The sequence below is a fragment of the Urocampus carinirostris genome, chromosome 14, assembly GCF_059441175.1.
Source record: "Urocampus carinirostris isolate Australia breed hairy pipefish chromosome 14, RoL_Ucar_1.0, whole genome shotgun sequence".
In the NCBI taxonomy this organism is placed as follows: domain Eukaryota; kingdom Metazoa; phylum Chordata; class Actinopteri; order Syngnathiformes; family Syngnathidae; genus Urocampus; species Urocampus carinirostris.
The window spans coordinates 1,079,938-1,099,667 of record NC_142362.1 but is presented as its reverse complement, the minus strand read 5'-3'; the positions used below and the strand labels follow the sequence as shown (position 1 = coordinate 1,099,667).

Below are 19,730 nucleotides of genomic sequence, written 5' to 3'. Positions count from 1 at the left end.
AAACGCCCTGCTGTTTCGAGTTTTTCCAGACATCGAGGCGAGGGGGTGGACCCCACGTGGGAGCTTTCCTGGCACGCCCATGGGAGGAGCCGGCACACCAGCTTGCGAAAAAAACGTGGGCCGAGAGAGAGAAAGCGAAAGATCGAGAGAGGAGGCTTGACAGAGACTCGAGCGACCCTAATTCGGACATATTCGATGGAGTTCACTTAGTTAAATTGTTTAAGAAATTAAATCTGCCTCCGTGTGGAAATGCTGGTCACTTGTCCATCTTTTCCATCAAGAAACGAGCGCACATTGTTAGGTGAATGTAGGTTGTGTTTGGTTAATGGAGTCAGATAACTAATTCGAACTATTTGGTAAACAGTACCTTTTAATATTCAAATTCCTAACAGTAGAAAAGCCTTTTGAATGGAAATGCGTTAATCCGTTCCAAGCCATGCAAAAGTCCAATATTTTTAAAATATACATCATAAAAGAGCTTTGGAACTTGAAACAAATACATGTTAAAAATAGATTATCACACAATAAACATAAAAGAGGAGGCGCTTCATATAAGAATTAAAGGAAATATTACAAAGATCCATTTACCTTTTTGCCCGACATTTCTTGAAAAACTGATCCAATGATGTCCGCTTTTCCCGGCTTTTGACAATTCATGGGAAACACGCCAGCCAGACGTCATCATAATAAGCGATAGCCCGACTTGCCAAGACTTTTTCCGGGGGATTCCTTTCCACCAATTCTGAGACTTCCTGGAATTTTGCTAAAATATATTTGATTTGGCCGTTTTGCCGGAAACCATCCTCCTTATTATCTGTGAACTCTGAACTGTAACGGTGACACGAAGAGCAATGTCGGGAGCGCGCAAGCGCACCAGTTGCCATGCAGATATGCAGCGAACGCAAGTTTGTTGGGGACAACTGGGAGCAGCTGATAGCAGCATGTACTCTACTGTATTTTTGACTTTGTATCCTGAAACGCCTTTGTAACTAGAAGCAGTAATTTCCTCGTTCAGGTACTTTATTACCTAAATCTTTCGGATATAGAGACATTCGTAAGTAGAGGAACCACTGTATATTCATTTGAAAACATAAGGATACTTGTGTTATGTTATGTCCTCCTATGGAAACCATATCATTTTCCATTATCAACTATTTTTGAAAATGTGGATAATGGATAATTTTGATGTCAATTCTTTTGACTGTTTTTGAGAGTTCAAAATACTTGAAGACACACACACACACTCCTGGATTCATGAAGTTTTTTACTAATTCGCAGAAAAAACACCACACAAACAAAGAGAATAAAATAAAACAGAAGAATAGGATTTGGGATGTTGTCTGGTACCATTAATAGACAAGGAAATTACTCCAAAACATATATCTTTATGGAATTTGCAGTCCATGAAAATGATCTACTAACATTGAGTCATTTAAGTTGGAACACACAGAAATAGTTGGTTTTTATTCTCTCCTGATTTTTTTTTTTTGCAATCAAATGTCTGCAAGAGTGTAGCACAGGCATCTTAACTGAAAAACAGCTGGTCCTGGGTCAAATTTCATCAAATCCCCAAAACTAAACATTGTCTTTTTCATATTTTTCATTTTTTTCTAAAGGTACAGCCCCAAACCTTTTGCAACTGTGTATTTTATTTTGGCCAATTTTTTGACATTGTGAAAGAGTTGTAAATGTTTGACAGAAGTCCATCCATGATTGTGCACAGTTGCGTGTAATAATCACGCATAAAAATGAACCAATGTGGCCACCGACATTTGAATCGGTCACTACTGGCTAAAGATTTTTGAAGTTGAAATAGGTCATGTCAGGTTTTTTCAATACAGGCCTTAATAGGCTATCGCAGGTTAGGGACAGGGAAAAAAGGTTGTAATTGGCTGAGAGTGTTGTCAATCAAAAGGTCAGAGGCTAACGGCCATATCGGAATTATGGAGCGGAACGAACTGATTTAACAAGGATCGTCAAACGATGCAGGAATACTTTTAGGCAGATTTTTTTTGTATCTTTCGGCATTCTGACGTGTCGGATTTACCGGACCGTGACCGAGACCGCGTTTTCGAAAAATCGTATCACGAGTTGACTCCCGGCAAGGGCCCCTCCTGGATTTGCCCCTCATCCACCGACCCCTCGGGCAAATGAACGGTCATGGTGCAGGCCCGGATCCCACCCAGAGGCTCCAGGATATCAAAGACGTGGTCCCAGGAGTCCTTCTCTGGATCGTAGCGCTGCACCGTGTCCACCATGCGGCGGCTGTTCCAGGAGTATCCCCCGACCACGTAGATGCGTCCCTGCAGGACGGCCACGCCCACGTCGCTTTGTCCCCGCGGCATGGGCGCAAAGACCGTCCACTGGTCGTGAGCCGGGCTGTAGTATTCGCAGCTCAGCACGTCGTCGTAGTCGCCGCCCCCCCGAAAGTGGTTGCCCCCCACCGCGAAGAGCCGGTCCCCGACCGTGCACATGCAGTGCAGGCCCCGCAGTTCCGTCATGTCGGCCCGCCGGGTCCAGGCGTCCCCCGACGGCTCGTAACTCCAAAGTTCCTTCTGGAAAGTGTCGTGGGTGATGCCGCCTGGGTGCAGAAATCAGTCGACGGCACTGAAACTCAAATACTCTGACTTTTGGACAATAAGGTGCACCTAAAAACCCTAAATCGGCCACGTAGGGGACTGCCCTGCTAGCAAGGCATTTCTGTTTCCCACCACCGACTCTGCCGACACAACAAAGACCCACAATTTGTCCACGGGAAGTAGCTATATAATATCAAGATTTGAAACCCCAAAGTGTTTTTTTCTAATGAAAAAAAAATCGTGATTTGCATATAGATATATAGATAGATCTTCAGTTAGATCTAGATAGATAGATAGATAGATAGATCTTCAATTAGATCTAGATAGATAGATAGATCTTCAATTAGATCTAGATAAATAGATAGATAGATAGATAGATAGATAGATAGATAGAAAGATAGATACATCTTCAGTTAGATCTAGATAGATAGAAAGATAGATAGATCTTCATTAGATCTAGATAGATAGATAGATAGATCTTCATTAGATCTAGATAGATAGATAGATAGATCTTCATTAGATCTAGATAGATAGATAGATATATCTTCAGTTAGATCTAGATAGATAGATAGAGAGATCTTCAGTTAGATCTAGATAGATAGAGAGATCTTCAGTTGGATCTAGATAGATAGATAGATTTTGAGTTAGATCTAGATAGATGGATAGAGAGATCTTCAGTTAGATCTAGATAGATGGATAGATTTTCAGTTAGATCTAGATAGATGGATAGATTTTCAGTTAGATCTAGATGGATAGATAGATAGATAGATAGATAGATAGATAGATAAACCCCTGTCTTATGCTTATATAGCTCCAGGACTAAATTGTCTGTAGGCCTTCAATAATGGCAACATTTGGCATTAAATGAGTTCACTAAGTTTGCGTGTGTTTTTCTGCTGTTTTTTAATTTTTTTTTGGTGTTCTTTGGTGCAGCTGCGCAAGCTCCCGTTCTCAGCCTCGAACGTCCCTCTTATGTTTATTTGGAGTCAAGAAGGCCGTCTGTGACGGGAGGAGAGTCAAGGCCGCTAGCCTGTCTGTGAGCGTCAGTTAGCGTCACTTCACTGGAGGTTTGTTTCCAATATATTATGTCTGTAAAGTGAACCTCTAAACCAGGGATCTCCAAAGCCAAAAGTAACTTCATGCTAGTAATTAGCCCAAGGGGCGACCAGTTTGAAAGAAATTTGCTAAAATAGCAAATTAAAGAAGGAGCGCTATAGCTAGCTAAAAGAATAAAAAGCCAACCAACTAGCCAGATAGATGAGTCAAAGAAGGCTAGATAGCTAAGCTAGAAAGGAGGCCAAAATTTAGCTTGATAACAAGCAAAGAAGGTCAAATGTTAGCCTGATAGCATGTACGTCAATGCACGCACAAAAATCTACAAAGCAGACGTAAACACATGCAAAAATGTACGTTAACACAAACGAAAACATACATAAGGATGCACAAAATTGTATGTAAACACCCACGAAAACGTACATGGACTATCATAAAAATATACATCAATTCACGCAAAGACCTACGTAAATATACTTAAACCGAAACAAAAACGTATGTCAACACATAAAAAAAATGTAAATACACACAAAAACCTAAAAAAACACACATGAAAATGTACGTAGACACGTACAAAACGTATGTGAACACTCACGAAAACGTACATGAACGGTCATAAAAATGTACGTCAACTCACACAAAAACCTACGTAAATATACTTAAACCAAAATAAAAACGTACGTCAACACATAAAACATAGGTAAATACACACAAAAACATAAAAAACACATGAAAATATTACGTGAACAGTCACAAAAAATGTACATAAACACATGAAATTTACATAAATATATACAAAAACATTTCAAAACACACACACTTTAAAAACGTGTCCAAAAAGGTACATAAACACAAAGACCTACGTAAATATACTTAAACCAAAACAAAAACGTCAACACAAAAAACATATGTAAATACACACAAAAACCTAAAAAAAACACACATGAAAATGTACGTGAACAGGCTCAAAAACGTACGTCAACACACAAAAAAACATACTAAACACACAAAAACGTATAAAACGGTCATAATTACTAATACGACCCACCTGCGACTTCCCCGTCGGCGCCAACAGCCACAGACCCTGATTGGCTGCGGGACTCTTTTTAAACTCCCGCCCTCCTGAAAACAGGCGTCGGTTCGTCTGCAAACCTATGGTACCCGCTAGGCAAGCTTTTGTGACTCTCTGACTCTATCCTTCTCTGTTGTCTGTATGATTCCCATTGCCGCCCTCTTTTCTGGACCCGTTCATGTTCTTGCTCCGCCGCCCCACCATCGACCTGTTCGTCTCGCTTTCAACAACGACCTTCGCTCGACACAGAAGTACCACTTCTGGCCAACAAAAATAAGGGGTTACAGTAGACGACCCAGTTACTGAAAAGACCCCCACTTCTTGCTCATTTGATCCCTTTCCCTTCCAGGTGTTTTCCCCTCCCCCTTTAGTACCTGAGATGTACATCACGTGGCCGTGAACCGTCCCGGCGTGCCCGTAATGGGACTCAGCCATGCTGCTCACGAAGCTCCATTCGTTGGTCTTCAAGTCGTAACACTCCACCGAGTCTGGAAGCGGAGTAGAAACCAGTGTCAGGACCAGAACAAACACAGGACTCACTTGCGTACGTTTCCCTCAGTTTTATTTGGGAAGAAGGGAAAGGATTGCACACACGATCCGGTGATCGCTGGTCGCAGGGAGCAGGTCGCTCCGAACCGAGCGATGGCGATGTCAGGAGCGGAAAAAACAGGTCAGTAACCGGTACAGGAGAGCAAAAAACGTGGTTGAGATCAGAAAACGGGAAACAGACGGGAGCCAAAACAGGAGTGAGTCAGGGTCGAAAAGCTTGCCTAGCGTACACTGATGTTCGCAGACAGACTGACAACAGGTGACAGATAGTGTTGTGGATTAATGAAGTTGGAACTTATCGACATAATGAGGACACATTTGTTTAGACAGGAAATTCCAGGCTTGTTTCTCCCAACATTTATTTTCATCAAAGTGCATGCTTCCAGGAATTGACAATGTTTTTCTCAGAATGTTTTGGGCCTCTATCGATTCTCCAAAATTACGCAATTTCCAAGAAAATCGTTGGAGTCGGCCTGACCTAGCCAAATTCGTGTCAGATTGCAGGCTGTTCCGGACCAAGGCAAGTTTTATTAATAATAACAATAATAACAATTAATAATAACAGTCGCTGACATTTAAACTCGGGAGAAACAAGCCTGGAATTTCCTGTCCAAACAAATGTGTCCTCATTATGTCGATAAGCTCCGACTTCATTAATTCACGACAATAAACGAGGGTTTAAATAGTGACCCGGAGCCAATCGAAGTCCGAGGCAGTTGGTGCCAAAGGGTCGGGCACAGGTAGGGCGGATCAGTAATCGTGACAACCGGCACATTCGAAAAAGCTTTCTCAGGGGGAACAGAAGGATCGGACTGGAAGGGAAATCTCACCGATCTCCCCGGTGGCGTTCCGTCCGCCGACGGCATAGAGTTTCCCCTTCAGGGCGCCGAGATGGAAGAAGGTTCTCTTCTCTTTGAGCGAGGCCACCCGAAGCCAGACGTCGAAGCGCGGGTCGTAGCGGTAGGCGCTGTCGATGGCCGTCTTACCCTTGGTGTCGTAAGTGCTCTGACCTGAGGAAACAGCATGACTTCGGATCACCGAACCTTAGTTTTACCGTGAGAAGTCGCGAGTCGGGGTTGCCGCTTATACTCTGCGGAGACTTATTTTCAAGACGCACGTTAAAGTCTACCATTTCCTTTAAGTTGGGAGGTTCACCCTATCATGCCGTGAGGATTGACTCTTGGCATACACCATGACGGACGGCGGTAAACCTTAGTAAAAGGTGGACCAGGCCGGTAAACAGTACTACTATGCAACAACACTAGCAATGACTAATCAAACTAATATTGTCAGAGAGCACAGAGAGCGCTATTTAGAGAGACTAAGGATAGCATTAGCAATGCTAGCTACCGACCCATACAAGTCTTCCTCCTGACATGTTCACACATCCGAACAAATCGTCCAGTCAGTCAGATTTAAGTCCACACCATCTCTACCACTATATTGTAAATGGAGTATTCCCATACACCGGTGCTAATCTAAAAGCTTATTAAAGTCTGGATGCTCCACCAGTTCTTCGTAGATGCTTTGTAGAGGACCCATGACATGTGATGAGCCTATTGTTTGCAGAAGTACTCATGGATGCTAACGCCGTAGCATATCCAGCAATTTGAAAGCGATTGTGCTACCGGAACAGAGTTGTCTCCCCCAAATATGAATTCAATCCAAAAGCTCACTTTCCCTTCATGCTCCCCATGTTATCGTCCGCCATAGTGTGTTCATTTCTATGCTATGCGGAAGAACACAGAAACCGAGGAATCGCGAGAGAATTGGATTTTCGTGAATAGATGGTTCGAAAGTGGAGGAAGCTGAAAAACGAGCAGTGGATCATTAAGCGCAACAGTAAGAGAAAATCTTTCACACCCCGTTTAATATGAATATAAAGGCCGAACCCCATATTGGTCAAATTCCCAAATATTTCGTCCCCATAATCGGCCCGTCCGATAATCGGTTGCCCTCTATTACGTTTTTTCCTTCTTAACAATGCATTTTTAGACTAGTGCGACTTCAAACCCGGAGCGATTTATAACCCGAATAAAGGACTTTATGCATTTGACTATAAGGGATTTTATACGATTGACTACAAGTTGCATGTATTCGGTTTAATGCAGTGGAGATATTCACTGACTGGGCTTTAGTTCAATGTCAGGGCAGGCTGTTGGAAATGCGTCATATTTTGTCTAGGAAATTTTGATAACAGGACTCGAGGATTTGCTGACGCAGAACGACAGGCGCTGTTGTGGGAGAGCCAGACCTCAAGGCGCAAAACAACTGCTTGGCACGCCCATGGGAGGAGCCAATACGCCATCTTGCGGGGGAGACGTGAGCTAATAAGAGAAAGCTAAAGGACTTCAGAAGGAGGCTTCGATGGAGTTCACTTAGTTCTTCTGTCAGGAAAAATAAACATCAGCCCCCGTGTGAAATGTCGGCTTTATGATAGTTAATTCCAACACGAGAAATACGGTAATCGGTTTTTCGGTATTGACTTTGGATTGAAGGATTTTATATTTTATTGATTTGACTAGGGCAGCACGGCGGCGCAGTAGAAAGTTCGAGTGCGGCACAGTTCTAAGGTCTTGGGAACCTCCTGTGTTGGTTCAAATCCAGCTACCGGACTTACTGTGCGGAGTTTGTATGTTCTCCCCGTGCTTGCGTGGGTTTCCTCCAGGCACTCCGGTTTCCTCCCACATTCCAAAGACATGCATTTCAGGTGGATTGGCCGGTCCAAATTGTCCCTAGGTGTGAATGAGTGAGCGAGTTGTCTGGCCCTGTGTGCCCTGCGATTGGCTGGCAACCAGTTCAGGGTGTACCCTGCCCACTGCCCGCTGATTGCTGGGATGGGCTCCAGCACCCCCGCGATCCTACTGAGGATAAGCTATCCGTACCCGAACATGTCATATACATGTGTTGTGGTTTTGGGGCGGCAGTAGCTCATGAGGTAGAGCGCTCGTCTTGGGATCAAGGGATCCCAGTTCGAATCCCGGCTTGTCAGTGTTACATGTCGAAGTGTCCTTGGGTAAGACACTGAACCCCTAATACCCCCTTCGTGACGCACCGGTTGGACAAGGTGGCGACGTGGGGAGTTCCTGGCCCGCCCATGGGGGAGGAGCCAATGCCCCAGCGTGTGAAAAAGATGGAAGACGGAAGAAGAGAGATGGGAGAATGAGAGGGAAGCTCGATAAAGACTAATTAGACTAATTCGGCAATACTTCAGCCAAATTCAATGGAGTTCACTTAGTTAAATACTTTAAGAAAATAAATCTGCCTCGGTGTGAAAATACCGGCTATCTTTGTTCATTTTCCCATTAAAAATGAGCATGCATTGTTAGGAGAATGAAGTTTGGGTTTGGTTAATGGAGTCAGATAACTCATTCAAACAATTTAGTAAACGATACATTAGTAATATAGTTTTTCCCCTAACAGGATGTCCTCACCTCCGACGACAAACAGGAAGCCACCTAGAAGTGCCACGCCGTGCTGGTAAGAGGGCACCTCCATGGCCTTGAGGGCTCTCCAGTGCCCGGTCTTATGGTCATACGTTCTGACTTCCCGGCTCACCACCAGCTGCTGGCGCATGACGCCCCCTAGCGCCACCATGTGGGTGGCGTCCGAGCGGATCCGAGTGCGCTCGCTCTGGAGGGCCGGCTGCATGAAGGGCATCATCTGATAGTTGCTGGCCTCCAGCAGGAGGTTGACGCAGGAGGTCTCAGAGCGCATCAGAGAGTCGCCTTCCGGGTCCCGGTCGTCTTCTCGGTGGGAGATCCGGATCAGCTCGGAGGGGCTCATCAGGGGGAATCGAACGTGACGCATCAAAGCGAAGACGGAACCCAGGCGCTTCGGCGAGTCGTGAGACAGCCAGCCTTTGGCGATGTGGTAGAGCTCCGTTTCCGAGAAACCCTTCAGGGAATTGCTGCTCAGGGTTTCTGTCATGGTTTTCTCCGAGAGGTCCAGGTAGCCATCGCTCTGAACCAGGGCGTGCAGGTTCTGGATTACAAACTCCACTACAGGAAAAGAAAACAGATTGAGAAATTTAATTTTGGGTTGTTCCTGGTCTCAGGAACCTTTTTGACCCAAAGACCCAAAGCCATTTCATATATTTGAAGACAAAATCTCCAGACCAGGAGAGTCATTCATCCAACAACTCACCAATGTTCTTCTGCAGGTCCTCCAAGTGTAAGTTAGCCGCGATGCTCTCCACCTCCACGCAATTATCAACTGTGATCTGGTTAAGGAGGAGACTCGTTTAGAGGTTGGAATTGACCTCCACATAAATTTGAAGTCACCTCTCTGCTCAAAAGCTGGTTGCAGAAGCTGAGCACCGGCAGGACCCGCAAGAAGTTGGCGGCCTCCAGGGTTTCCTGGAGGTTGCCCATGTCTAAGGTGACTTTGGAGGTGTAGATGAAGTCTAGAATGTTCTTCAGGCCCAACTTGGTGACGCCGTGTAACTTGATCTCGCTCATGTCAGTCTCGCGCATACCCCCTAAACCAGAGGTGGGCAAATCAAGGCCCGGGGGCTTCTTCAAACGAAAATGGTCAAAATATAAGTAGAATATATCCATTATCCATTCATTATCTGCACCGCTTATCCTCAGTAGGGTCGCGGGGGTGCTGGAGCCCATCCCAGCTATCTTTGGGCAGTGGGCAGGGGACACAGGGACAGACAATTCACACGCTCATTCACACCTAGGGACAATTTTGGACTGGCCAATGAACCTGACATGCATGTTTTTGGAATGTGGGAGGATACCGGAGTGCCTGGAGGAAACCCACGCAAGCACGGGAGAACATGCAAACTCCCCACAGGAGGTTTGATCTCATGACCTCAGAACTGTGCCGCACACACGCTAACCACTGCGCCCGCCGCCGTGCTGCCCAAGTACAATATAGATAACAGTAAATGAACTACTACTAATAAAAATGTGTATTTTTTGTTGCCATAGTTCATATGTGTGTCTACAACAAAATACAACGACGGAAATATTAAAAAATGACTTACTACAAAACTAAATATCTATTTTAGTTTTTAAAAAACTGACCTATTAGATGAATTAGCTTTCATTCTGAATAGAAAATAATACTACTCAATTAATACTATTATTCATAAATACTACAACATAAATATTAGAACTGAAATACTACAAAATAACTGCTATGGAAATACTTCAAAATACTTCTACCGATATACTGTATAAATACCAGTACAGTAATACTATAATACAAATATACGGCTACATTAATATTACGACAGAAATACTACCAAAATACAACCACAGTAATTTTGCTATGGAAATACTACATAAATACTACAGAATACTACAAAATGCTACGATTGGAATACTGCAAAAATACTGATGTAGAAATTTCACCAGAAACAAAACCTACAGTAATACTTCAAAATACTACAGGAGTCCAGAAATACTAAAACTAAAAAAAATACCACGACAGTAATACTACAATACAATAAAACTCCTACAGAAATACTACAAAAATACATCCATTGTAAGAATACACAAATACTGCAAAATACCACAAAAATCTGACTGCAGAAAACTACAAAAAAAACAACAGTATTACTACAAACCTAAATATCATATTGAGTGCTTAAAACAGGGACGTAATATATTATTTTGCTTTTCAAAACCAATTTAATGAAACTATTCTAAATAAAACAAATATAAAGAAATAGAAGGTTTAGATGTATGCATGTATGTTTATTCCTAAATGAAATAAATCTTTCTCATGCCATGAGTCTCTTTAACTCCACCCGGGGGAGTGGAAGCCCACATGACACCCCACCCCCACATTTGCATCTTACCCTATTTAATTTCCGTAGCACTATCTAAATACTCTATAGCAAAACGTTATATTGGATATTTTTGTATTCTATATCTCTCATTTTATTATTTTATTTTTCAACACAAGAATACTGCTGGAAGTGTGAATTTCCCTACAGGGATGAAGAAAGTCTATCTATCTATCCACGGTATCGATCTATCTATCCATCTATCTAGATCTAACTAAAGGTCTATCTATCTAGATCTAACTAAATATCTATCTATCTATCTATTTATCTATCTATTTAGAGATCTCTCTATCTATCCATCTAGACATCTATCTATCTATCTACCTATCTATCTATCTAGATCTAACTAAAGGTCTACCTATCTAACCAGGTATAACTAAAGGTCTATATATCTATCTCTATATCTATCTAGACATCTATCTATCTATCCATCTATTCATCTATCTAGAGATCTGTCTATCTAGACATCTATCTATCTGTCTGTCTATCTATCTAGATCTAACTAAAGGTCTACCTATCTATCTCTATATCTATCTATCCATCTATCTATCTATCTATCCTGTCTGTCTGTCTATCTATCTATCTAGACATCTATCTATCTATCTATCTATCTATCCATCTAGAGATCTATCCATCTCTCTCTCTAGACATCTATGTATCTATCTATCTCTCTAGACATCTAGACATCTCTCTATCTACACATCTATGTATCTATCTATCCTGTCTGTCTATCTATCTATCTATCTATCTATATCTAACTAAAGGTCTACCTATCTATCTCTATATATATTTAGACATATATCTATCTATCTATCCTGTCTCTCTGTCCGTCTATCTATCTAGACATCTATCTATCTATCTATCTATCTATCTATCTATCTATCTATCCATCTCTCTATCTAGACATCTATGTATCTATCTAGATATATATGTATCTATCCAGACATCTATGTATCTATCTATCGATCTATCTATCGCACATTTTGAACTCGTGCGGCCCGCGTCTCCAAACAATTGCCCACCCCTGTCCTAAACAGCTCAAGACTTTGTTATCATATCTAAGCCCATTTTTCAGGTGTCTGAGGTTTGTTTTTTTTGACCTTTTGTCTACATGAGAACCAGAGCTTGTGTGAGAGTGTGGAGTGAAGTGTGGGCGAGTGGTTTCCGGTAAGAGTGGCTTTGAGGTAAGGGTTTGTCATGTCACTTTGGCTGTTTTATTTGTACAGTGCTGTTCCAAATAATAGCAGTTGGGTGTGACGAAGCAGAATATCCCTGGTTTTTGCTATATTTTTTAGTTACTAGTACGTAGAGTAGATTCTCAGAAAACTAACAAGATCCAGCATTCATAATAGGCATGCACCGAAGGCTGTGCAAATTCACAAATAGTTCAAAGGGGTGTGTTCGAAGTAATAGCAGTGTCTACTGTTGTCTGTACAAACTCAAAACTATTTTGTATTTCCCCCAAAAGGGCAGGATTTAGCAATCCCAATATTTATGACCACCGTTTTTGATAACTGTTTCGGATCTGTGTGGCATAGTGTGAAGTAAGCTTAAACGTATTTGCTCAAGGTGTGTATTTCTAATGAGTTTGATGTTCCTTTTGGCGTCCCTTAGTCTTTCTGTCTTTGTTTAAAGGTGTTGGTACCTTTCCAGGTGGGTGTTCTTTTGTCTTTGTCTCAACATACCAGTACCTAGATAGATAGATAGATGTCTAGATAGATAGATATTTAGGTACTAAAAAGTAGACGACTTACCCGTAAACATGGCTTCGAAGTATTTACTGGACGACGCCATGATAACTCTGTGTACCCGAAAAGTTTCGTCACTGTCTCCAGGGACCAGCACGACATCGCATAGGACGTCTCTTTCCCGGAACGCATTCAAACCCTGAAAATCAAAACAAAAGAAAATCAAAACAAAAGATAGACTGTAGCGTTGAGCAGTGTTTTTCAACCTGTATGCCGTGACCCAAAAGTATGCCAGGAGACCTCGTCTAGTCTGCTGCAGGAAAATGGCTCAATTTCATCTTTGCAAAAGAATAGCATGCCATTGTTTAGTTACATTTGAGGTGCTGGCTAAATGTAGTGTCAAAAAAACTGAAGGAATTAGCAGGCATAGTTTCTAAGCTCTCTGATCTTCTTTCAGGAGTAGTTGCGTCATTTCCTTTATATAAAGGCTCTATTGACTCACTCAGGAATGAGTTTAATGCTACCCTGGGTGGTGTCCTGGATTCCGTAGCACCCCTACGGCTTAAATCACGACCTAAAGGACGCACGCCTCGATTTACTGATGAAACTTGATCGCTTAAACAAGACTGCAGGAAATCTGAAAGAAAATGGCACGCTACTAAGCTCGAGGTTTTCCGTCAAACCTGGTGTGACAGCTTGTTATGGTATAAAGCAGCGCTTGCCTCTGCAAAATAAGCCTATTTTCGAAGGTGATTGCGGCACAAAAGAATAACCCCAAAATCCTTTTCGACACTGTAGCATCGCTAACGAGGCAACAGATTATTCCAGATAGTTCTACCCATTCAGCCCATGACTTTATGGTCTTCTTTAATAAGAAGATTCAACGCATACAGGTAGAAATTTCTAAAGACAGTGTTAATACATCACATATTAAAGGGCTGAAACTATAGATGCGCGACATGGTTGCTGTCAAGTGAATTTTTCCCGATTTAGTGATTTGTCACTCGATAATCTTAAACAGGTGGTGAATACGGCCAAACCCACGACTTGCCTGTTTGACCCGCTTCCCGGTTCGCTGATCAAAGGTCTTTTTGGGGTCCTTGGGCCTTCAGTTCTAAGAGACTCTCTGTGACTATCTTTGCTTTCCCCCACAGATCATTTGATTAACATCAATCCATAGCAGTAGGTGGCAGCAGAGGACTATTTTTGGTTTCTTTTTACATATTGTGGGGTTCTGCCCTGCTACCAAGACATTTCACTTTCAACTTTTGCCAACCACAGACTCTGCCAACACAACGAAAGACCCATTCACGAAAAGCGACCAGACTGTTTCAGTGCCCCAAGCTAAACCAGACCCTAGCCTTCAAGGACCCCAACTCAATTGAGTTTGAGACCCCAACTGTAAATGTTTTTTACCTTTAACACAAAGCAGCCATGCTCTGTGCTGCTGAACACTTTGGAAAGAGGCCGTGGAGGCAGTTTGGGTTTGGTGGCTTTGTCTGGAAGTTTGGGAGAAATTTTCTGCGGTGGAGGAAGAGGAACTGGGGCTGGGACAGGAACTGGTGGCGGTCCTGGTGGCAGAGGGGCAACAGGGTCCGGCAGAGCCACCCTGGCATCTAAAGCAACCAGGTAGAGAACAATCAGATGGAAAACCTTGAGCTCCTTGGGCTACAAAGCAGAAGCCTAGATCTGTTCCAGGTCTGGACTCACCTGGCTGAACTGGTGCAGGAGATCTGTCGCTCTGGCCAGCCGTCCTGGACTGCCGCCTACCGCTCAAACGGGAAAAATGGCGGCTCAACCTCCCCGGTACGTAGTCGTCACCCAATCTATTATGGCAAATTCATCGGTTGTGATTGTTTTGCTAAAGATTTTGCGTATTTGTTTATAAGTAGATTTTCAATGGACACAGACTACTCCAAAAATGTTGCATTTAATTCCCCCCCAAAAGCTCAGTAAAGTAACAAACAAACGCCCCAAAAAACAATAAAACAAACCTTAGAAAGCAGTATAGACTAGGAACTGTCAAGAACCAGAACAGGAGGAGGACCCAGATGCGTAACGTTTCTCACACAAGCTTTATTTTGTGGGTAATGGGGCAGTCATGCACGTTAACACATATGCCAGAGATTCGGCGATCGCTGGGCGGGAGAAGGAAGGCAGAAGTCTGGCGCGGAACAACAGGAAGCCAGAGACCAACGAGATAGATAGCAGTTACACGAGCCGATACTGATACCTGTCGATACCAGACAGAACGGGACTGACGGGATTGATATCAGATATAGGAGACTGGAGACAGAGATCGGACAGAACAAGATAGACAGGAACGATACCAGACACTGGAGATTGGAGACCGATATCAAAACAAGACGAAATAGACGGGAACGATACCAGACACTGGAGACCGCAGACCGATTTTAAAACAAGACGAAATAGACAGGAACGATACCAGACACTGGAGACCGGAGACCGATATCAAAACAAGATGAAATAGACGGGAACGATTCCAGACACTTGAAACCGGAGACCGATATCAAAACAAGACGAAATAGACAGAATTGATACCGGACAGGATACACAAACAGAATACCGGACAGAGTCAAAACCCACATCTTGCGCGTCCAGAGGTTCGTTGATGGACTGACAAAGAGTGAGTGAGAGCCCTCAACTTAAAAAGGAGGGATGCCAATCAGTCAACCCGCGGCAACTGGCGCAAAACGGGCGGGGCCAATTGGGCACCATGGGAAACCTAAAAGGAACGTGTGATGGTGAAAAATAAAAGTGGAAATGAAAATCACCCGATCCCGAATGCTGTCCCAAAATGTCCTCATGAAGGGTGATGCTAATGACAGGTGGAGGGTGATCAGACACACTTGTCCCAATTACAAACTAATAAGGCGCCCTCTGGTGGACGAAGACACGCCAGACCCTGAGACAGCCTCCCCCTCAATCGTCTGGATTACAGACAACCTCAAAGAAAAATAAAACATAATTATGGTGGCTTCTGTTAATCCTTTTAATAAATGACTACATTATTACATAATTTCTGAGGAATCTGTCACAGTTGCCATGGCGCCCAATTGGCCCCGCCCGTGTGGCGCCAGCTGCGGCTCGTTGACAGATTGGCTTTCCGTTCGTCAGTGCTCTCACTCTTCCTTTGTCAGTCCGTCAACGAATCTCTGCCCTGCAAGACGTGGGTTCTGACTCGGTTCTGTGTTCCTGTTGGTACTTCCTGTCCGGTATTGTTCCTGTTTAATTTCGATTTTCCATTTTTTTTCTCTCATTTTTTGTCTCATTTTGTCCTGTTTATTATTTTCTCCAGTTTTCCTCCCCGTCCAGTTTGTCCTGTTTATTTTCAATATCCTGTTTCATTTTCTATCCTGTCCGTTATCGACCCCATCTGTCCGATATCAACTCGGGCAATTGGTATCGACCTTGCCGGCTTCTGGCTTTCCATCAATCCATGTCAGACTGCTGTCTAACGTGCGTGACTCCCCATTTCCCGTAAAATGAAAGGCTTGTGAGTAACGTCTGTTGCATCTGCTGCAGGGACGCCCAATTTTTGGCCTAGCGTGTGACGTCATCTACGCCGCTGTTGCTAAACTACAACACAGCACCCTGAGGCCATCCTGTTAATAATCAACACAAGGATCCTGCTGGAAGTGTGAATTTCCCTACGGGGATGAATCAACTATCTATCTATCTATCAATTATGACTTGGTTCAATGGTTCAATATTTCAAACACATACGCGGCATAAAAGACTCCATTAATGGATTCCAAGCAAAAGTATTGAAAAAAAAAAAAAAAAAAGACAAAAACCTTTACCCCATGATGTCGAGGCTGTTACGGCACTGGTGAGATTTCCTAAACAGAGATAGTGAAGAAAAACATTCAGTTTGTTAACGTGGGAAATGAATTTTAAATATGGCTTTCAAACAAAAAGGTTTTGTTTTTTTTAAGTATTACGTGTCATGATTACCGATATGCTTCACCTGTGCCCGCTTCTTTGGCCTCGGACTTTGATTGGCTCCCTGTCACTATTTAAACCCACGTCTATCTGTCACCTGTGGTCAGTCCGTCTGCGAACCTCGGTTTACTCCAGGCAAGCTCTTTTCGACCCTGACTCCCACCTGTTTTCCTCCTGTCTGTCCCCCAGCTTCGACCCGTTTTTGATCCTGACCACGTCTACTCTCCCGTCCCGGCTTTCGACCTCTTAATGTCCCTGACCACGTCTACCCTCCTCTCCTGGCTTTCGACTCGTTTTCCGATCCCCACCCACTTCCGCGCTCAGAGCGTCCTGCTTCCTGCGTCCAGCGATCACCGGCTCGTGGGTGCAAACCTTTCCTTTCTTTTAATAAAACTGAGAGAAACATAATGCCAGTGAGTCCTGACTCTGTTCTGGTCTTGACACGGACCCTGATTGGCTGTCGGATTCTTTTTAAACCCCCGCCTTCCTGAAAACACTCGTCAGATCGTCTGCCAACCTATGCTCACAGCTAGGCAAGCTTCTGTGACTCTCCGACTCTTTCCTGCCCTATTCCACTGATGACCTCTTTTCTGGACCCGTTTCTGTTTTTGCTCCTCCGCCCCGGCCATCGACCTGTTTTCTCGCCGTCAACGACGACCTTCGCTCGACACGGAAGTGCCACTTCCGCGTTCCTGCTTTCTGCTACCCGTGACTGATGATCATTGGATCGTGGATGCAAGTCCTTTTCTCCTTCTCAATAAAACTGCAATTGGGTCCCGTCTCTGTTCCTGGTCTGTGACAGTGTGTGCTTGAGGGCAAGTGTGAAGCGCATTGTAGAGCACTTTGGGAGGTCTTCATTGACTTGAAAGCGCTATAGAAATGCAGAAAAGTCACCCGTATCTGCAGTTTCACTATTACTCCAGTTACCATACTTGCAATATTACAACAGGGAAGTAACCATTTTTTTGCCAAGTACGCATTTAAATGATAAAAACCAAAACGACCGTACCTCCTATTTCCAAACGCCGGAATCGAAAAAAAGTATTGAACTTAAGTACTTCGACGATCGGTCGGACTCACTTACTAAAATCCTTCCGAACGACCCGGACCAGAGGCCTCCTCCTTGCAGACTGGTACTGTGAAAAAAACCTGGGCTTGACTGCGGTAGTCTCAAGTCACTTCCTGTCTTACTTCTTCTTTGACTTTCGCCGGAAACTTTCTTTTTGTCAGTTTCCCGTGCGTGAGCTGCATCGGCGGTCGGGCCGCACCAATTATTGAGAAGATGCGATTCGACAAAGTCACCCAAACTCATTTTTCAGCACATTTTATTGGATCATTTGATCAAATCTATAAAAAAATAATAATGCCAGAGCCTGTGTCCCATTTCATTAGAAATATACCACTTCAAATTGTTCTCCCTCCTGCAGTGTTCAGGCTCATTTTGACATTTTTTCTTAAATAATGGTTTCCAAACAAGGTGCAAGCAAAGTTATTCGGTAAAAATGTCACCAAATACTGCAAACACCGATACCAACGCATTTACCTTCAGTGCAGACGGCGCCGGAAAAAGGAGAAAGAGTGTGCGCACCCTGTGTATAGCTCCGCCCATTCCTACTGCTCAACCAATCGACCTGCGCTAGGGGCTTAGCTGGAGCCTCTGAGTAAAATGTTTGTTTTGGGTTAAGTCAAGACCCATTTATTTGTGACACTCTTAATCACAAAATGACTACATAGGTTACAGTGACACCATCCCCTGATCTCAAACTAACATGCGGGTAAGGAAAAACTCAAAAACCTCAGCACGAGGAAAAAAAGACAGCGCCATCTTCCTCAATCCCTGCTACACCAGTTTTCTTGTCGCTACTTACTTTCCTATCCATTAAAATCTAAAATGGCCAAAAATTATGACGTTAAAAAGGGTTAGGGTTAAATTGTGCGGGGTATCTGGGGTACCGGGAGGGTGGGGGGGTAGGGGGGGTTGAGGACGGGGGTTGGGGGGCTTGGATTGCATTAGGTATTCAATATCATAGGCAGGGTTCGTATGCTTTTTTCATGGCCAAATTCAAGCATTTTTTCAAGCACTTACAAGGCCAATTATTATTATTATTTTTAAATCCAGCGCTGATCACAAGAAGAGTTTTTTGTCGTTGACTTTCATGATTTGTATTTTTGGCGTGTTCTCAAGCACTTTAAAAGCCAATTTTTCGATTGGCTCAAAATTGGTGAAAATAGAATTGTAAATGTTTTGTTTTTTGCATTTTATCATTCATTTATAGCACTGAAGAGTTCATTTTTGTAGATTTTCCTTTTATTGTTTTGTATTTTTCAGGGATTTTGTGTTGTTTTTCAACTTTAAATCTGTTCAATGTGTAAAAAGCTAAATTTATTTTCTATTTTGTAGTTTTTTTGTAGATCTGTATATTTGAATTTTTATTTTATGTGTTTTTCAGGGATCCCCTGCAAAATATATGAAATTACTAAATCATTTGGTGCATCGTGTTCTATTATTTTTGATGATGCATTATAAAAATAAAAATCTAAGGAGCAGTTTTGGAGCAAAAAAAGCATTATTTCTAAATAGAGCTGTCCTCTCGGGTGTGACCAGTAGGAGGCAGTGACGCTTCACATGCATCATTTTCACGCACTTTTTAAAAAAAATTCAATTTATTGCGTGGTCTGTAGTCAGACTGCCAAGAAACATGGCAACCATTTCAAGCATTTTCAAGCACTTCACCCAAAATTACAGCATTTTCAAGTGTTGTAAGCACCTGTACAAACCCTGTTTACTCAAAGCACAATGAACATTGCTTGTGTTATTTGCCTCTTAGATCTCTCAACAGTTTTACTTCTTCCTTTATCACTTTGCTGTCTGACTGGATTATTAGAAAAATCACTTGAATGTATTTTTTGTTGATTTTCTACAATTTCATAGATAAAACACTGAAAATGAGCGTAGAGTAATATGCCTGGCAGGTACTTGATATTTTATACTCTATCCTTTTTAGCAAATCAGTGCCGAT

At 43.0% G+C, this 19,730-nt stretch overlaps 1 protein-coding gene across 1 annotated transcript; it reads right to left on the bottom strand.

The window, feature by feature from the left end:
- Positions 1–1,366: 1,366 nt before the first annotated feature.
- On the bottom strand, positions 1,367–17,824 carry LOC148352404 (kelch-like protein 9). The gene is made up of 11 exons (XM_088353279.1): positions 17,720–17,824; positions 16,569–16,607; positions 14,455–14,570; positions 14,161–14,360; positions 12,811–12,943; positions 9,537–9,733; positions 9,400–9,475; positions 8,688–9,254; positions 6,084–6,263; positions 5,079–5,192; positions 1,367–2,581 (listed from the first exon to the last, which is right to left on the bottom strand). Exons 2-11 carry the CDS (start codon positions 16,571–16,573, stop codon positions 2,085–2,087), a joined length of 2,085 nt encoding a protein of 694 aa, XP_088209405.1. The 5' UTR covers positions 16,574–16,607; positions 17,720–17,824; the 3' UTR covers positions 1,367–2,084.
- Positions 17,825–19,730: the final 1,906 nt, after the last annotated feature.